The following is a 16,624-nucleotide window of genomic DNA, read 5'->3' as shown; positions in this document are numbered from 1 at the left end:
TATAATTGACATAAAACATTGCAATCTCTGGGCTTGCCATGGTTTTACAAGTTACAGAATCACACAGACTCACAGAATATGCCAAGTTAGAAGAGACCCACAGGGATCATTAAGACAAAGTTTTAGTCCTGTACAGAGCCATCCCCAAATTAGCTTAAAACATAACGAAAAGAAACCTCTGTGCATAAATATGACCCTTTTGTCAGAAGAGTTGAAATGTTGGTGAGATGGAGGTGGCAGATTTCTTCAAAAAAGAGGGATGGAGACTGTGTTTTAGGAATGTGACTGCTCTGAAATACCACTATAATATATGCTGTCTATGTGTTCTACAACATTCTGAAGTTGGAATGGAAGATGGGCTTATTTATTTTTTGCTGTTGCTCTTTAGAATGACAAATAGAATAGAGCCAAAAAAGAGCATCATTTTATAAGCACAGATACTCTCAGAGCAGTGCACTGAAACAAGGTTCTGCTCTGAAATAGCCACTTACTGTCAATTTAAAACTATGTGAGTGAAACAGTGGCGCCACTGAATTATGCAGACCATCTCCATGCCTCCTTCAGTCCCAGAGGAGAGAAAGAGCATAAAACTTCAATTTCAGATTCTCCTGTCCATGAAAGAAAGAAAGCATTGGGAAAGCAACTCCTGCCCACAGAGGTATTGAGAGCTACTATTTCCTTCTTAGATCAAGAATGAGTATCCACCTTGTCTTTCCTTTTTTTTTTTTCTTTTTTTAAATATAGGGCAGCATGTCATCAGCCTTGTGAAAAAAAAATGGTATGCATTTTTCTAAGGTCTATAGTGTTATATAACATTTCTAGACATGTTTCTTCTTGGTTTCACTAACAGCTATTTGTTGCCACAGCAAATTAAAGACAACTCTACAATACTAGTGTTAGAAATAGAATTTCAAGTTTGCTTCTATTAATTAGCCTAATTCTATATGTGCCATATCCCCTGTCAGAGCATATTAGATATTCTCAAATTGTGACTAACTACAGAAATCATATGTACAATTTGTGTCTCTACATATGCATGCTGTATATGTAGCTGTATATGTATGTACACTTCCAAGATCTAATCCAGTTATTGATTTTAAAAAGAAAAAATCTTGTCCATTCTGATTCAGTTTTTTTTCTTACTAATGATTGAATAATGGGAAAACAACATTGTGGGGATGTCTAAAAGCAGCACCTAAATCTCTGAAAGCTTGATACAGAAATCAAGACCTGGATCATAGGATAAAAAAGGATTTTGGCTGGAAGGGACCTTAAGGATCATAGAATTGTTTGGGCTGGAAGAGACATTTGGAAACCATCTAGTCCAAGCCCACTGCAATGAGCAGGATCAAGCAGATCAGGCTGCTCAGAGCACCATCCAAGCTGACCTCGAATCATCCAGGGATGGTGCATCCAGCCACCTCTCTGGGCAGCCTGTGCCAGTGTTTCACAGACCCCAGAGCGCACTGAATAGTACTGGGTGCCTATACATAGCTGGTCAAGTTCTACCCATTGCCCTGGTAGAGGAAGACTTGTCCCAAGTTTTCCTTTTTCTTATAGGCTGTACATCCGTGTTGTAGGAAATTGAACACTCAAGAATGGGATCATATTTTTCTATTGATTATTAATGTGAAAGAATAAATTAGAACATTTTAATTTCCGTTTAAAATCAGTGGGTTTAAATGTGAAAGTAGCTTTTTTATATTAGATAAACATAGTTTTTAATCCTTAAGTAATGTTTCAAAAGAGAAGACTGACAAGTGTCTGTCAGCTAAAATCATGGGAGAATAAGATGCTGACAATAGGAGCAGAAGGCATAGAGAGATGAGCAGCCTCGTGAGACTGAGAACTAATCAGGTCATTGTCTGCTTAGCCTGTGAAAGTGGAAATTAGGTTTACTCACATAGTTATGGTTTTCCTTTTCAGTAACACTACTCCCAAGAAGTTCAACTTGGACTCATGCTAGTTATTCCTTTCAGAATACAGCATTTGGCTTGTTTCACAAAATGTTCTAAAATGCCTTGCTAGTTAAGGATGTTCATAGTCCATGTTTGGACAGGGAAGATTGTGCAACTGTGCCTTTACCTGTGACACAGAGGCCCATGCCACAGTGGCTGGTGCCAAAGAGACCCATGAGTTCCCTTTTTCTGCTGGAACATTCCAGCTGCAAGTAACATGTAAAGATAAATACTTATTGCTCCAAGGTGAAGCTTAACTGATTTTCAAGTTTATACCTTGTATCATACAATATCTAGAATTGGAAGGGACCTGTAAGGATCATTGAGTCCAGCTCCACGTATATCTATATTTGGAGTTGGAGACACATCATGCCTTTTAGGAGATGTGTCATTAAATATTCTAAACAAATATATGAATAGAAAAATATGAATGTTAACAGAGTGCATATTTGTCTGGTTTGCTCTACTGCCAAATATCTCAGTGATCTTCTCACTTGCATTCCTCAGAACAGTGTATGAAGAACACCTCTATGTTGCAGATAATTTCAACAAATACGTAGCAAAGGTTTTTCTGCAATGCTGCTACATTAGATTACATAAAAGTAGAGCAGGAAATTCAAAATTATCTGTTAACAACACGAGCATAGTGGTATTCTATCTTGAAACCTCTTTTCATTTTTTTTTTCAGCTATGAACTTGAACCAGTGTGAGTCTTCTTCCTGAAGTCACTTAGAAGTCATTTCAACATTTCCACTGCTTTCTAAGAAGGTGAGTCACTGTCTATAGTAATGGGAGGATCAGCAGCTCCCAGTTTTCAGCTGGTTGTCACATGGAATGAATTGTTTGGATGGAGGACAATGGAGACAGTTCCTAGTTACTTTATCAGCTCTCACAGAGTTTTAAAAATTGTAAATACTATCTGAAAATGTGCTTGTATTTTGTTATGCAATTTCACTCAGGTTCTTTGAGTGAAACATGCCACATTCACTCTTCAAGGCAGGAGCAACAGCTGTGTACTTGTGAAAGAGATAAGTGCAAACACAATTCCATAGGTGTGAAATTTGGATTATTTTTGCCAAGAAACTTTACTCTTGGGAGGGGAAAAAAGCCAAACAAAACCTTGCTTAAGCTCCAAAGTCCACCCTGCATAAGGTGCATCCCAACAGCAAAGAAAAAAGATCACATTCCTTACTTGATGGGCGTTTGAGAATTTCATTGTGTAACCGGAAAATTCTTCCTTTAGAACTAAGAGTATAAACACATTATTATTTCAGTGGATGTAGTTCTAACAGGACTAGGATGCACGTGTCAGGTGGATAATATGTTGACTTAGTGAAGATGAAAAATAAGGATTAAATCTCTATTTCACATAGCAAATTTTTTTGCATATTATTTTCTGATCTGCTACCGCATTAAATTTTAATGTATTGATGCATAATGTACTTGATGTTTGTATTTGAGATATATGTCTATTTGAGAAACTTGCTTTGTGAGTTTGCAAGAGATTAATTATACAGTTGCAGAGCTGTAAATTCTGGCAAGCTGGACATCTTCACACATAAGAGACAATACATGGTAATAAATGACTCTCATTTCAGTGCAATAAATTATTATTAAAATTAGATGAATTTTTATTAAAAACCCACAGCAGAAGAAAACTAAATCCTTGGGGGTTTGGCAGAGTTGGTCTCCAGACTGACGTAAACACATCTGCAGTTAAATGAAACCAGATATTGTAGATGTATGTGTGCATAATGCTGATTTTGCTACCTGTCTCAAAATAATTTTGATGATCTCTCACTGTGAAATAACATGACATGTTGGCCACTTGCATGTTCCCCATTCTTCCAGTGCAATTACAATTTTCTTTTTTTTTATATCTGTAAGTATAATTCAAATATCATATGCTAGTTTTTTTATTTGTGGAACTTAGAATTGAAACTGTAAAATCTCTGTAATAGAAAACTGAAAATATTCAACATGACACACTCCCAACATACACTCTTCTGGCGTGAAGAAACAAGTGGTGGCAGAGCCCTCATATGAATAGCATGTAGGTTTGCATCACTCTTTTTTTACAATTAGAAATCTAAGAGCTAGTACTGCTTTACTTGTCTCCTGTGCATTACTGCCTTCCTGACAAGCCATCAAATTCCATAGGCAGGGTTAACATCCTCAATTTGGCAGCAACCCTAACATTCCAGTGACAACTTTGAAAGATAAAGTCTCATTTAATCACAGCAGAAGGACCAGTAAGATCCTGGAAGTACATCCTTTCTGGAGCTGCCTTTTTTGAGGGCTACTGGTCACCAAAATTTATATATAGTCCACTTTTTATTGAAAAGCAGTGGAATGAAAAGTCCATTTTAAACAAACAAACAAATAAACAAAATCATGACAGATGTTGTGCTAGCTTCAGTCCTGGTGAACAAGCCAGCAATGGCAGTCACTGGTGCCTTTGTTACGTAACCCTTATAAAGTGCACACCAAAGTGTATGGGCCCAGAAAAAGGATATTTCACCTGCAATATTCTATAGGTGCTGATGTATCTTAACATGGGATTTTCTGGACGGAACAGCCTGAAGACTTAAAGATAATGTCCATGCGTAAAATTTCTGTCTGTGTGCTTCAAGTAGCATCCGTTATTTGTCAACATGGAAAAAAACCCACATCTGATTTATTGGTATATTGATATTGATGTTTGTATCTAGAAAGCTGCATGCACAGAGACATAAGTGAGGTCTCCTGCCTGCATGATTTGTATTGTGTATGCAAAACCATTTAGTTGTTGGTGCTTATATACAATTGCTTTCTATGACTATTTATTTTTGAGATGTTGGCTACTGTGACACTGAGCAGACAGCTATATGACTACTGTTCTAGACTTTTACATCCCATAGATGTTACACAGTTCTCTTAGCACTCCTCAGCTGGACTGTAACCTGACTTTAGAGAAACATAACTCAGATTATTCAGGATGGATAATTATTCATGTGATCTGATGAAAGATCACATGTGACTCTTCAAGTGCCTCTGTGAAGATGCACTTGCATCTGTGCACATGCAGATAGACATCCATGGCCCCCATTCTTCCGTGTCGCAGGCTGAATAGAAAGCCTTTAATACTACTGGCAAGACTAGGCCTGGATGATGCATCATTTGGGGGCCAAATGAAAGGATTTGCAGTCACTCTTGTTTAGTGGGGGAACTTCAAGCACTGTTTTGTTTTTCTTCATATTCTTGCAACTTTTATCTGTAAACTTAAACTCCTGTAAAAGTATTTTAATTGCAAAAAACCCTTACAATCACTTCAAGTGGCTCAAAAATATTTCCCCCCCTAGATTTTATGTAATTATAAGAAATTCAAACAAATCGTTTGTAAGTGTTCCATTAAAGCTCGGGTGCTTTCCTTCTTATTTTTCTCAAACATTTATATTGCACTTACTGTAGCAGGAAAAGTTGGGAAACCACATAATTTTTACTACATTTTTACCTGACTGCATAAGGTTCTTTATATCACAACAAAAAAAATTAACAAAAGGTACCTAGCAGTGGGTGAGCATTTTGTTTATGTAAAAATGGTTAACTACTTGTACTTTAAACAAGTTCCTCGGCACGCCTGGGCAGCGAACCCAGCGGGTAACACAAAGCGAGTCCGAAGGTGCGGCCTTTAATGACGGAGCGGGCACGGGTGCCACGGGCAGCGCGACCTCGGTGGCACAAAGGTGCAGCCGTGCCCTGACGCGGCCACTCCTCCTCTGGCTCCGAGAGCTGCGGCAGATGCCCGGCTGCGGAGCGGGCCGAGCGGGGCTGTGCAGGCTCGCTCTCGCTCTCCATCCCTTTGGACACCAAGGGCAGTGGGCACGGAACTACCGTCACGGTTCCTTCCACAGGGGCAGCTCCCCACAAAACCATATCGGAGCTGCAGCCAGCTGGCCTCAGCCAGCCCATCAGTGCTCGGGTGTGTCGCTGGCAGTGCCCCGGTCCCTCTGTGACCCTGCCGAGCCGGCCAGAAGCCGCCTGTGTTCTGCCCAGGCTGCCGTTCGGCCGAGGCAGTGCCGGCACCAGCTGAGCCATGGGTCACAGCGGTGCTGCACCAGCGAGGGACCAGGATCACAGGACCACGGCCGACTCATAGAATTGTTCATTGAAACTGGCCACTGTTAAAAAAGACCTTTATTGAGTCTGTCTGGAAAATCCACAAACGGGGTTTACAAGGTTTTAGAGGTTTATGTCCAAAAAGGAGACAAAGGAGTCCTCCAACTTAATTCGAGATCCACACCCGCGGGGTTTTCTCTCTCGAGGTTTCGGAGGGCGCAGCTGCCTTTTATTCCAAATTCCCGGCTGCATGTTGCCCTCTTCCTTTCCCCACTGGCTGAGGCACTAGGAAGGTACAGCCTTCCCGAGCCGTCTATCACATATTCCCCCCTTGAGCCGACTATTTTACCCCAAAGCTCAGAAATTCAGGCTTGTGCAGACCCCTGTCTGTTTCAGGAGCAGAACTGCCTGGGCCCTGCAACAAACCCGCTGCCTGAAGTCAGCAGAGACATTAAAACCCATTTCAAAGACGTTAACATCCATACCTTCACCCGTCAAATTGTAAACACATTAACTTTCCTCTCAAACCGACGATCACCCCAGCATCGCCAAGTTCACCGCTAAACCCTCAGTGCCACATCTACACATCCTTTAAATGCCTCCAAGGACGCTGACTCAACCAAATTCCATCAGTTTGAACAGCGTGCAGCACCAGGTCTGTCAAACTGGAATATTGCACTTTGCTTCCTGAATCCTACATCTTGAAAAATGGGGAAAATCACTTGTATAAAATAAGGAAAAGTATAGATACATGTGTATATATATGTCTAGGTAATTGAGACTAAAAAGGTTCTTGGTGTTTACGCCCTAATTATTCTGTTTCATGTTTTTTAGGGGTTGGAACAGCAGAATAAAGATATATGCAACTCTTAAAAAAATTTGCTACTCAGTGAAAAACCAGTGGTGGTTAAGGAATCCTTATGGGTCGATGCTGATAACTTGACATCCTACAGACACCACGTCCTTTGGAGTGCCTGCCAGCGACATTCTACCATGAGATCGTAATTGATTCATGGGGCTATTTCTTCTAAAATAAGATTCTTCCCAAATCTGATGGGCAATCCCACGATTCAGAGTTGGTAAGTATGATGACTGCCTTTATCCTTCTGAATGTCTGACATCTCGTAGTAGTAATTACAAAGCTGTGTGTGTTTTCTGCACAGGAGCAAACACAGAATATTAAGGAGGAAAGGTAGGGAGAGTTTTAAGTTACACAGCTAAGTAAAGGGCTGGTACTACTCTTGGAATGAGTAACAATTCTAGCAAAATCAGTATTTTGGTGTGAAATATTTGGTAGAAATGTAGCAGCTGCAGAATCATTCCTAGTGCGATATTGTTAGAAAATAGAGTCTATATTTACAATCTATTGATAAACGAATTTATTAAGAAATGAAATTCTTGTTAATTACTCATTGACTTATTCAGCTTGCATTCTAATATATTTTTATTAGTGGAACTATTTCTGAACAAAGAACCACTTTTCAGCAACTTTAGAATTCTGTATATTGCTAAGCCAGAATATTAAATATACGGATGAAAATATTTAATAAATACAGCTTATACCTGCAAAATAAAATTAATTATTTTTGGTACATGTATGATTTTTTTCCTTAGATTAAGCGATTCTGCCTTAGTTGCAACTTGTCCCATACCAATGGCTCCCTCTTCAGGCTATTCCTAAAATGTGCTGCCTCTCTTCCTAAATGTGCTGCCTCTCTTTGTATTTTGTTACAAATGTTTCATCTTGTAAGACTCCACCTTGCACGGTCGTGTCTTCTTCTCTGCATTGTTTCCTCTCAGTAAACAAATGATGAAATAACTAATGGACCAGGCAGGTTCACTTGCTGTTCCTTGAGACCCAAACATACAAATCTTTTAAGCCACATGGAAGGAATTTGTTAGCTGCAGAGAAGCTGAGGTTAAAGGACATCAAAAGGTTGTTTCACCTCTTTTCCTCATGCTGAAAAACATCTAGAACAATCAGATTGTTCATAATTGTATTATTCTGACAACTGCCAGTGGCTTCTGTAGACTCTCAAATTATGTCTCTGAAATCCCACAGGTATCTTTACTACAAATTTACCCATATTCCATGAGGATTTCCTATTATACACAGAACAGTTAAATTCTGTACTATAACCCTTAGGTACAGGACAAGGACATAGCCCTCTCTCGCGAATGTCCTATGTGGTACTTTGCTGTTTTAAATTTTGTTCATTCTTTTCAGATCTTTCCCAAGACACTGGTAAAGCCCGGGGTGCTTCACTTTGCTTCAATGAAGGGCTCAGGCCACAGCAACTGCTTTGTTTTCAACCCATTCTTACAGTCTTTACAAGCACAAGAGAATTGGTGTTGCTGTGCCATAAATTTAGCAGAGTAGCCAGTGACTGTTGGACTATCACTGTAAGTTGTCACTTCTAGCTGGTAAGCTCGTGCACACTGTGTCACTGGAAAGTCAATGAACTGCAAACCTATTCCCGAAGAGGTGTTCTCTCCTTGTGTCTCTGTGCCACGCTCTTGAAGTATGCTAAAAGCTGTTTAACTAAGATATGGTCGACTAAAAAATGTTGTGTCATCAGGAGATAAATAGGAAACCTGCATTTTAAAAATCAAAAGACACCGTGAAAAAGCAACTGCATTTCACCACAGGCATCTGAAGACTCTTTACATGTTGCTTCTTTGCTTTGATATTATACTTTATCATGTGACTTGGTTTAAGAAGAGGGAAAGAACACTTAGTGTTTCATCATCGTGGTTTCTTCACGAGTTTATAAAACACGAAATACTTTACAAATTGCCTCCCTCTTGCCTTTTCCAACTGTTTCTCCCTTGAACTGCACTCCCTGGAAAGGTATTTTAGTGCCGGAGCGTCGGCACCCTTCGATTGCTATCCCTAGGGAACGGCTGCGGGCTGTGCGTCAAGGACTTGCCTCTCCCTGCTCCTCCAGAACAGGTTTCCCAAGGACCAGATGCAAATCTCGCTGCGGTGCGATGCAGGGTGAGAATGCGAAGCACAGCTTTATGCACAGCCCTGTGCGGCCCACGGTTACCGCGGCGCAACCCAGGGCGGGGGCCGCCCGAGGGGCAGAGGCCACGCACCACGGAACGAACGCACGGGCAGCTGCGGGAAGCCCCAAACCCGCACCCGCTGGCTCCCGCCAGCGCCGTCTGCTCTCGTCCCGGCAGGCGCACCAAGGTGCGGCCTCACCGGGACGCGCGTTCCGGGGAAACCCTCGTAGCTCCGTCCTTCCTTTAGGGGCCATCCCATCCCGGGGGGTGGGGGGCGGCAGCAGCCGGGAGTCAGGGGCGCTGTCAGCGCAGGCCAAGATGGCGCCAGGGCGGGGGCGCGCGCGCGGCGGCGGCGGCTGCCGTTGGGCGCGCGGCCCCTCGCGCCGGCGGCGGCACGAGCGGCGCCGCCGCACCGGCTCCCAGCCCGCCGGCGCCGCCGCGTCACGTGAGCGCGACTCGCCCCCGCCCCCCCTCCCCGCGCGCCGGGCGTGACGCAGCGCGGCGGATCTACGGCGCGCCACTGGTGACACGGCTCGGCACAAGCGGAGGCGCTCGGCTCCCCCCGCGCGGTAAGCGCTGCCCGCCGCGGCGCGGCCGGCCCGTCTCGCCGCCCAGCGGCGCGAGGCGAGCCGCTGCCTCGGCCCTCGCGAGGGGGGCTCACGGGGTCGCCGCGTCGTCTTCTCCCCTCGGGCTTTTTGGGCCTCTGCGCTGCCGTCGTTTTTTTTTTTTTTTTTTTTTGGGTGGGCGGGCGAGCGGGTTGTGGCGCACGGGCCGAACCAATCCCGTGCCCGCTTCCTCCCAAGCTGCTCGCCGATTGGTCGGGGCGCCGAGGGCGGGAAGAGCGCCTCTTGCGCTCATTGGCTGCCGCAGCCGGCCCCGGGGCCGTGGGGGTCTTCCCTTTCGCCGTGCCGCAGGCGGGCGGCGGCGGGAAAAGGAGAGGGAGAAGGCACGGGCCAGGGCAGCGGGGACGGAGAGAGGGAGGGAGAGAGGAAGGGAAAGAACCGGGCAGGGTGGGACCCGCGCGAGCCGCCACCGCGTTGCGCGGTTCCGGCTGGCGCGTGCTCCGGGCTCCTCCCCGGTTCCCTGTGTCCCCCCCTCCGCCCGGCTCCCTAGGGCCGGTGCGCACGCGCGGGGCCCGGCCGGGCGGGGCTGTGGCCTCAGGAGACAGCGGGGCACGGCGGCGGTGGCGGTGGGCGCTGGGCCCTCGGAGCCGCCGCCCCGCAGGGACGGCCCCGGGCGGCGCCCCCGAAGCGCCGAGCCGGGACTGTTTGCGCGGTGCCGGCTGCGCAGGCGCGGCGGGGCGGGGCCGGTCCGGTCCGGCCAGGGCACTCGGGAATGGCGGCGTGCGGGGTTCGGCGCTGCCCTGAGTGGTTTCAGCCGCCCGAATCCCGTTTCTTATTTTCTCCTCCTTTCCCGAAGGTTGCTGTAGAATGAGCGGGGATGAGCTTTGAGAAGTGTACCAGTGGATGGTGAGGGACGGACACATGTGACTGGAGGAGCTCTGTACGTGGCTCTTATAAGGGATAAAGGAAGGGTTGTTGCTGCTTTCCCTTTATTCTGCTTCAGTCACCAGGCAGAACAGTCACAGAATTACAGAAGTAGGTTGGAAAGGACCTCTGATAATAGCGAATACCATTTCGTCAACAGATAGCACTGTGTGCTGCATCCGGTCTTTCATTAAACATCTTCAGGGACAGTGACTCTGTCACGTCCCTGGGCAGCCCATTCCAAAGGCTAATCACACTTTCAGTGAAAGATTTCTTCCAGCCCAGCCCTTCCTGATGCAGCTTAAGGCTTTGTCCTCTCAACTATTTCTGTTGCCTGGGAGAAGATGCTGACCCACACCTGACCTCACCCTACTTTCAGGTGGTTGTAGAGAATGATAAGGTCTCCCTTGGGCCTCCTCCAGACTAAACAATCCCAGCTCCCTCAGCTATTCCTCTCCGGACTACTACCCTCCTCTGGAGGTTGGGCTCTTGAACCGTGAGCACTTCCTGTGCTCTCAGCGTCTTCTGATTTTCAGCGTGGCTTTGATCTAAGGAGTCAGAGTAGACCCCTGGGGAACCTGTCAGATTGTGGCTGGGAAAGCAAGTGACCATAAACACCATAAAAATGTTAATATGCTTCTGAGGGTGTGTCTGTCTTCAGTAGGAAAAATCATTAAACCAAAACTGGTAGGTGGCCTTTGAGGGATAGGTTATCATTTATATGTCCTTTATATAGAAGAAGTTGTTTCATATGAGAGTAGAAAGGCACTGGCGCAGGTTGTTCGAAGAGGCTGTGGATGCCATCCCTGTAACTGTTCCAAGGCCAGGTTGGATGGGACTCTGAGCAACTGGCTCCTGCAGAAGGTGTTGGAACTAGGTGATCTTTAAGGTCCTTTCCAACTCAAGCCTTTCTATGAGTCTGTGTTCTGTCTTGTTTAGTTTGAGTTGATATGAAAGGTTTCCTGTTGTTCCTTCGAATAACTGGTGTGGCCTGTGGACCACAATGTTAATATTAAATGTAGTGTTAGTTGGAGGAAGGAAAAAACATTTGTGATCTGAATGCTGTAGCTAGTAGTGGTCTTAGAATTTATAAAGTTAAAGGTTTTGTTTCTGTTTTCCTGTGCCCTCTTTGCTTCTTTGTGTAGTTGTACAGATGCAGACTTGCAAGACCTTGGCTTCGTCGCGTGCTCATGCTCATCTGTATGATACTAAGGATGGTGGTAACACCTGGGGAGTGGTAAATAATGGAAATCTGAACGTGCAAGGGTGAGAGTGGCAGTGGTGGATTTTCTGGTGGTGAGAAACCATAACAGACTAAGATACAATTTAAACACTGGATATAATTCCCTGTGAGTCTCACCTTAATACCCAAAGGTGTGGCATATGAAGATTACAAATTTTCCATTCCTGTATCAGAACATGAGTAATCAAGATGTTTGTATGAGGCTGGAGCTTTGGATGTTGGGATCTATATTTTTCCCAGGTCACACCTCTTCATGAAAGATGAAGACAATTACAGGCTTCAGTTGAGTCTCTCTTGCAATCTCCTACACTATTCACAGCAAGTTACATTCATCATGGAAGTAACATTGCAGTCATTCCATCCTTATTTCATAAATTATTTCAGCATGGACATATAATCAGATTGTAGCTTTTATATATAAAATATGGAGCCTGGCAGTAATTGTATAATCCATACATTTTAGAAAAAGTTAAATGCACTGTTATGACAGGATGATGATGGACTGTGACTTTTTCAGTGTGTTCAAACATGTCAGTTTTATTAGCATTTTGGGAAATATAATTCAAACTACTTGAGTTAAATCCTTTACTATCATTCTTCTGTAGGAACTATTGTATAGTAACAGCATCAAAGATTTCTAATTTATTTGCATGAGAGTTTTCTTTGTTAGAAATGCTTTTAAAACTTAACCTGTGTTGTCTCTATAGAGAAACATTACTTAGAGATAGAATGTGTGTGAAGGAGATGTCAGTCGCAGTGTTCCATTAAACCCAACCTTTTGTAGTGAAGAACAGCATTTTCTTGTTAGTGTGCACAACATTAGAATGAGGTGGCTTTGCTTTGCCTATTTTTTTTTTTTAATTTTTTGAATGTGTACAGAGTTGGGGTTTTGTGCATGAGATGTCTGTGCATGTAGTGTGGTTGAATTGGAATTGTTTGTTGGCTCCTATGTTTTAATTTCCTAATGTGATTTAGAATTTAAATATTCTCTTTCTCAGGAAAACAGAAAGGTTTCATTGGATGGATGACCCCACCAGTCAAATAAAAACACTGGTTTCAGATACACTTGGTCTAGTCATTCATTGAAATTAATGCCTTGGTATTATGGTGCGTGTTAAAGGTACTAAACAGTTGACCTTTTAGATTGAAATCTGGAGTGTAACTTACTCTTTTGAAAGCTTGGGGAGAAAGACAGTATGATGTGATTGAGCAGATGTAGTGGCTGTGTTTCCTTCAGCTGTTCTCAAAACTAGACGTGTGGAGGAGTGGTCTCTCTCCTGTGCTCTGTGTTGTGTGAGGAGTCAAATGGAAGTGGTGCTTTCACTTTGGCAGGTTGTCAGCAGCTGGCCCGCTGAGCAGTCGTGGTTATTTTTCTGCCCCAGAAAGGTCTTGCTTTGTGTTGGCCTTGCCACCTTGGGGTAGCACAGCCACCCAGCACTGCCACTGCTGCCCGAGGTGCAGCTGCATCAAACAGCAGCCTTGGCCAGCAGCAGCCCAGGCATGGGGGCACTGCTTCTCCTGTGCACCAGGAGATGAAGGAGCAGAAGCAATGACAGCAGTTCTTGGTGGACACAAAGACATGAAGGGAATGAGCACTGTGCCGCACCAGTGATCACAGAATCAACTAGTGTTCTTTCTCAAAACACTTTTGAGATCAAGTCCAATCTCTGACCAACGCCCCCATGTCAGTTGGACCATGGCACTAAGTGCTGAGTTCAGTCTTTCCTTAAACACCTCCAGGGACAGTGACTCCATCACCTCCCTGAGCAGTCCATTCCAATGGCTAATCAAGAAACTCTTCCTCATGTGCAGCCTAAACTCCCCCTGGTGCAGCTTAAGACTTGTGTTCTCTTGTCCTGTTGCTGGTTGCCTGGGAGAAGAGGCCAACTTTTCTCAGGCAAGTACAATGTTTAGTACTAACAGGCATAGGGTTATCCATGGATGTCTTGGAGAGAATGAGTTAGGAGTAGGGTTGCATGGGACCTGGCACGGCAAACTGTTTAAATCTTGCCTGGCCTGTGGTGTCGAAGTTCAAGCAAAATCTCTCCAGTAACATTAGAGTGGTTTTATCTTTGGTCTGTTGGCTTTTGCAGTGGACGTTCTTACATGGTTACACAAACGTGTATGAAAGTTTAAATATGCCTATATGTACTTCTAAACTGTATTTTTTTTGTCATTATGGGCTGTGTAAACATATAAACTGAGATTATTTATTAGCATATGTGTATAAAACTACTGAAGAAGCAAAAAATGCAAAACTATGTTCCTGTAATTTTCAATTTCTCACCTGCAGAAGTTCCAAAGGTAACTTTTTGTTTTGCAGAAAGGAGTTGTATGTTTAAATCAGGGGAATCATATATGCTTTCCTGCTCTGCAGTTGTGAATGCCATTAGTCCTGTTTCTGCCATCTGCCAGGGAAGAGTCAGTAGTTACAGAACAGTCTGTAGCCTATTGTAGATATTTATGTTAAATGTATGTGGAAGTTTTCATATTTTACTTAATCTCAGTTCTTCAACATGTGAAGACGAAAGTTAATTGTGTCCCAAACTTGTATGTCGGCAATCTGTAGCTTTATAGCAGAAAGAAACCTAGCTCTCCTTTTTCCTCAGTATGGAAAGGAAAATTGCAGTGCGTACTATCCAATTCACACACATCCTTACAAGGAAAGAAATTACCGGAGTGCCTTTTAGAAACAGGCACTAATGGTGTTCCAAAAGTAAAATGCTTGTTTGCATGATTGTGACTGCTTTCCAATCCTGTGTTATCAGAGCTGTCAATTGCTAATTTTTTTTTGCTTAGTTTTGTTTTTTTTTGCTTGTTCTACAACAGGCTGACCTTTCTTCTTAGTAGTCTGGCCTACTACTGAACTACTGTCTGTATGGGTTTGTTTAAGTGGGCTGTGAGGCCGTGAGTGTTTTAGGCTTTTTTGATCCTTAGTGGTGCAGGCATAAATTTTAATTGCCTTTGTAGTTCTGCGTCCAGACATACAAGTTACTATGTGTGTGTGACGTATGTAATGGCCCAGGGGGAGGTGTACAGAGTCAGGGTACACAGTATATAGATCTGTCTATAGTCAGTGTATAGATCTGAATGTATACATCTCGATGGGTTATATTTTGTTACAAGTGCATATAAAAAAATACATATAAGTGTTAAAATCCACTGCAATTACAAGGGGTAACAAAACTTACCGGAATAGTGACACTAAGTCATCATTTCATATGGAAATCATTGTTTCATGTGATTTTTTTTTTTTTATGGAATCCATACAGCTACCTGGTATATAGCTTTTCTGTAGGAAGCATTCCAACAAGAAGTTTGAGAACGTTCCAGAGAAGTTTGAGGAGGTCCTGACAGGAATTCTGATTTAATCAAACACAGATTGTTGTGTTGCCATTCGGATGGTCTTAAGAGCTCTGGCATGGCTTTATATATGTGAGCTCTCTCTTTAGTCAGGTTTTCAAGCTTGGGCTCAATCTGGAAGAGCCTGTGACCTTCACCTGTTTCCATTCAATGGGTTAGATTGGATTTATTTGAATGTTGGCTGTAAACATTTGCTGTGAACATGAGATAGTCCATGCAGAGTTGGCTTTAGCTCTCCTTCCTAATCAGGAGGAGACTTACTTTATCTGCACTGGTGATGTCTGGCATGTTGGCATCACCCACTTCTGTGTTGGAGGGAGAAGCAGGGACAGGGGTGACCTTTCCATCTTGGTTCACATGTGGAAGCATCAGACTTGCTGGAAGCATTGGACATGCTGCTCTTGTAGTGACTGGAGGGTTGGTGCCTCTGGAAAGCCCTGTGCTGGCTGGCAGGAAATGCTGTGTGACTGACAAATGTCAGGTTTCCTGGTGCATGGGGTGCAGTCAGTAAGCAAAAAGCTTCTGAGGAGCATGTCTTGATGTTCCTGGGATAGCCAGCATCTATGCACATCTTTCTGCGCAAGATCTGTGCTGTAGGAATATGGCAGTTCTGCATTTTGCAGCGCCATATGGTCTTTTAACATGGAGAAAGAAATTCCAGTTGCACGCTTGTCTTCCATTGAATGTTTAAGTGACATTGAATGTTTAAGTTGGATTGTTCCAAGTCCTTGAGAAAAGGATAGCAAACTCCATAGGTTCAGTGAAAGCAAAATGTTGCACTTACCTGGTTCTTTGGTGTGTAATATGGGATGTATCGACATTGGATTTGGGACACTGAATACACAGTCAGGACAGCAGTGATCTCTGTGTTTTGTTTTTTTGTTTGATTAGTTACTTTTGTCTTCTTCACTTTCAGTTTTCAGTGCCTGTGAAGTAAAGGCTGTTTCTTTCCATGCTCCCCATGTGAGGCAAACGGAGGGGTTTACCTTAATCTTTAAAGGGAAGATTATTCTTGGGCTATGTTATATAAACTCTTAATAGGATATACATTTCTGAAGAGTCAGAATGGATAAGTATAAAATCTAAAAACATTGATAAACTCAGCTTGTTTGTTTGCTTTGGCATATCCAGAATAAAGTGCAATGAATACCAAAAATTAAAAGTTCAGCATGTGTATCCTTTACTGGGCAAAGCCTGGCTGTTACAAGACAGAGCTTTTTTTTTTTTTTTTTTTTTTTTTTTTTTTTTTTTTTTTTAATTGGAGCCAGTGGTAGCACAACATGTAAGTTCAAAGACACAGTACATAAAGATGTTCTCTGGATGTTGTCTTCAGAATCTGCCAACTTAGTTTCTGTTGTTCTGAGTTTTATTGGTACAACAATGGACTGATTTGAATTGCATTTGTTTTGTTTTCCCTGCCTGTTGTTCGCATTTTCATTTTAAATTATTTACAAGTCTGAAGCTTG

General features: G+C 43.5%; 1 protein-coding gene across 1 annotated transcript in view; it reads left to right on the top strand.

Moving 5' to 3' along the window:
- The first annotated feature begins 2,667 nt into the window (after positions 1–2,667).
- ZNF407 (zinc finger protein 407) overlaps positions 2,668–16,624 on the top strand; it is a 343,275-nt gene continuing 329,318 nt past the window's right edge. The window contains 3 exon segments of the mRNA XM_038126471.1: positions 2,668–2,726; positions 6,891–9,539; positions 9,541–9,634. Of these exon segments, the coding sequence (XP_037982399.1) occupies positions 9,048–9,539; positions 9,541–9,634 (586 nt within the window). The 5' untranslated portion in view covers positions 2,668–2,726; positions 6,891–9,047.

The sequence above is a fragment of the Motacilla alba genome, chromosome 2 (genome assembly GCF_015832195.1).
Source record: "Motacilla alba alba isolate MOTALB_02 chromosome 2, Motacilla_alba_V1.0_pri, whole genome shotgun sequence".
NCBI classification, from domain to species: Eukaryota; Metazoa; Chordata; class Aves; order Passeriformes; family Motacillidae; genus Motacilla; species Motacilla alba.
Note: the sequence above shows the minus strand (reverse complement) of the source record. Positions and strands in the feature narration are given on the sequence as shown.